Raw genomic sequence first — 2,761 nt, forward strand, 5'->3', positions numbered from 1 at the left:
GGACAGCGGTCCTCTCCCCAGGCGACACTGAACAAAGCCTGGCTGTTTGCTCTGGTGGCCGGCTCGGGCCTCCCATGGCCACTGCCTCCTGGAGGACGGAACCTGAGGCCTCCCCGGCTCCCGTCTCTGTCTGCTCGCTGCGGGGCACGGGGACCAGGGTGGCCTGGGTTGCGGGGAGGGGAGGCTCCGCGCTCAGCTCAGGGCCCAGTCGTTTCTGGCAGTGCCTTGGCCTCGGATGTTTATGCCCCTCTGGGGGCGGTTTTCCGTGGTTTGTAAACGGGAGAGAGGAGAGCAGGTGTGCCCCGCGGTGCAGGTGGGGAGGTGCACACCCCAGGCCCCGACCCTCGGCCATGCCCCAGGGCAGGTGGGCCTGTTCCTCAGCCTCCAGGTGCCTTGAGCCTCCCCAGGGCTGCTGCTTTGCGTGGTCCTGTTTTTTACGTGATTTTGTAACCCTCATTTTGTACACAGTTAACAGGAGTTTCTGACTAATCAAAGCTGGGTGTGTCCCACGCACCCCACTCTTTTCCCTCTAAGCCAGTTTATTAATCAAACAATAAAGACTTGATTTTTTTGTGTGTCTTTCATTTGTGCTGCTGGGTGGGGAGGGGTGAGGACGGCCTGAACGTGGACTCGCAGCCCCGTGTTGGTGCAGGACTGAAGGGATCCACCCTGGGGCCCAGATTTGGGACAGTTGGGACACCGAGGCCGGGAGACTCCGCAGCTGGCCCAACGCTGCCCGGGTCGGGAAGGGCCTCTCCCGTTCTTCGTTCTTCTTCGGTGTTGCCACTTAAGGAAATGGCTTTTCCTAGCTGGGCCTGTGGGCTGGGCCTGCAGCCTGCCTTTCCTGCTAGGAATTCGCTGGCGGGAACCCTCAGGGGAGGAGACAGAGATGACCGCCTCCTTTACAGACTGGGAAGCGGAGGCCAAGCCACCCATGGCATGAGGCTCCTCCTCTGGGAAGGGGCGGAAGGGGACTAGGAAAGCCTTGGGTCTGGGAGCAGCAGTGCCCACAGCCCACGGTGGCTCCAGCACCAGGGCGACTGTCCCTCCTTCAGGAAGCAGTGCTCTTGTTCCCAGGGACGGGGACGGGGGACGGGGGCGGGGCGAAGGCCGGGGGATGCCAAGCACAGCCTGGTGCTGACTGCCCCCTGCTGGAGACAGCAGGCCCTACATGGGTCCCTCCACCCGTGCCTTCCTGCAGCCCCACCACTTGGATTGGAGTCTCCATGGCAGCGGTTCTCAACCTGTGGGTCGCGACTAGAGTCTCCATGGCAGCGGTTCTCAACCTGTGGGGACCCCTTTGGGGGTCGAACGACCCTTTCACAGGGGTCGCCGAAGACCATCGGAAAACACATATATAATTACATATTGTTTTTGTGATTAATCACTATGCTTGAATTATGTTCCATATGTAACAATGAAAATACATCCTGCATATCAGATATTGACATGACGATTCATAACAGTAGCAAAGTTACAGTTATGAAGTAGCAACGAAAATAATGTTATGGTTGGGGGTCACCACAACATGAGGAGCTGTATGAAAGGGTCGCGGCATTAGGAAGGTTGAGAACCGCTGCTCTAGGGGGTTCTTAGGAGTCAGGGCAATAGAATAAAACAGCAAGATCCCCAAACCTGATGTACTTAATCTAGGGGTGCTAAGGGGCATGTCCATCACACCCAGGATTAAGTGGTTGGATGCTTGGTCGGCTACGCGTACAAGCCTAACCTGCCATGTGTAGGCGCAAAAGGACAGACTGCACCCGCAGCGAACATCAGCGAGCGGACTTGTGTCTAGACTTGTACGAGTCTAACACTCTTACAGATATTAACTCCTTTAATGTTCACAGCTGTCTGTGGTCATTCTTGTCATCTTCATTTTATTGAAGGAGAACTGAGGCACAGAGTAGCCGAGTAAGTGGCCCGAGGTGCGTGGCTGGTGATGGACAAAGCCATGACATGACCCAGGTAGAATCTCCCAGGGCACTCGGCCCCCTGCTGTGCTGCCTGTTGCCTCGTGTGGACACACGGTAGGAGGTGTGCAAACCAGGCACAGCGCAGCCTCTGCTGATCCCCATCTTGACCTCTGGACACGAGGCCAACCCCAACTGTGCCTGGCTGGGGGCCTCCTGGCTCCGGGCTCGGGCTGTTCTCTGAGGATGCGCGCCATGCTCAGAGCGGCCTTTGGGGCAGCAAGGGGTGGAGACACTGAGGTTTGGGACGGCACCGAGTGTACTTGTCCACAGCCACTTTACCCCGGCACCGGGGAGACTGGTCGGTCGCCTTGTCCTCCTCTTTCCAGCGCCGCACGCAGGCGCCCCTCTCCTCTTGCTGCTGCTCACGGGGACCAGGGACCATGGCTGGTGCCTGCAGAGGACTGCGCTCAGTAGGCACTTTTATTTCTGTCCAGTGCTCAGCCACTCCCCTCTCCAGAAAGCAGCGCGGAGCACATGGCGAGGACGTCTTAGTCCTGTGGTTGGGATGCCTCTCCTTTTGTGCGTCAAAGCCAGTGACATCACCTGGGCCCGTTGCCTCTCAGGCATGGAGGAATGACCCTCAGAACGAGTCCTTTTCCCACACCAGGGCACACAGAAAGTGACGGTATGCGTGCAGGCCTCGATGTTTGTGAAACAGGATCTGTGGGCTTTGATTTTGGACATGCTTGCTATATAATTACAAAAAACAAAAGCAAAAAAAAAACCCACACATAAAAAAACTCAAGAACCATAAAAATCATTAAGGAAGACTGGCTTTGTATAAA

General features: G+C 56.8%; 1 protein-coding gene across 1 annotated transcript in view; it reads left to right on the top strand.

The window, feature by feature from the left end:
• The window catches only part of TSPAN15 (tetraspanin 15), a gene marked incomplete at its 5' end in the record, with an annotated part of 50,446 nt that extends 49,503 nt beyond the window's left edge, over window positions 1–943 (top strand). Inside the window, one exon of the mRNA XM_006761003.1 lies at window positions 852–943. Coding sequence (XP_006761066.1) covers window positions 852–943 — 92 coding nt within the window. The remainder of the gene's footprint in view (window positions 1–851) is intronic.
• Between the last annotated feature and the right edge of the window lie 1,818 nt (window positions 944–2,761).

The sequence above is a fragment of the Myotis davidii genome, unplaced genomic scaffold (assembly GCF_000327345.1).
Source record: "Myotis davidii unplaced genomic scaffold, ASM32734v1 scaffold134, whole genome shotgun sequence".
Lineage (NCBI taxonomy): Eukaryota > Metazoa > Chordata > Mammalia > Chiroptera > Vespertilionidae > Myotis > Myotis davidii.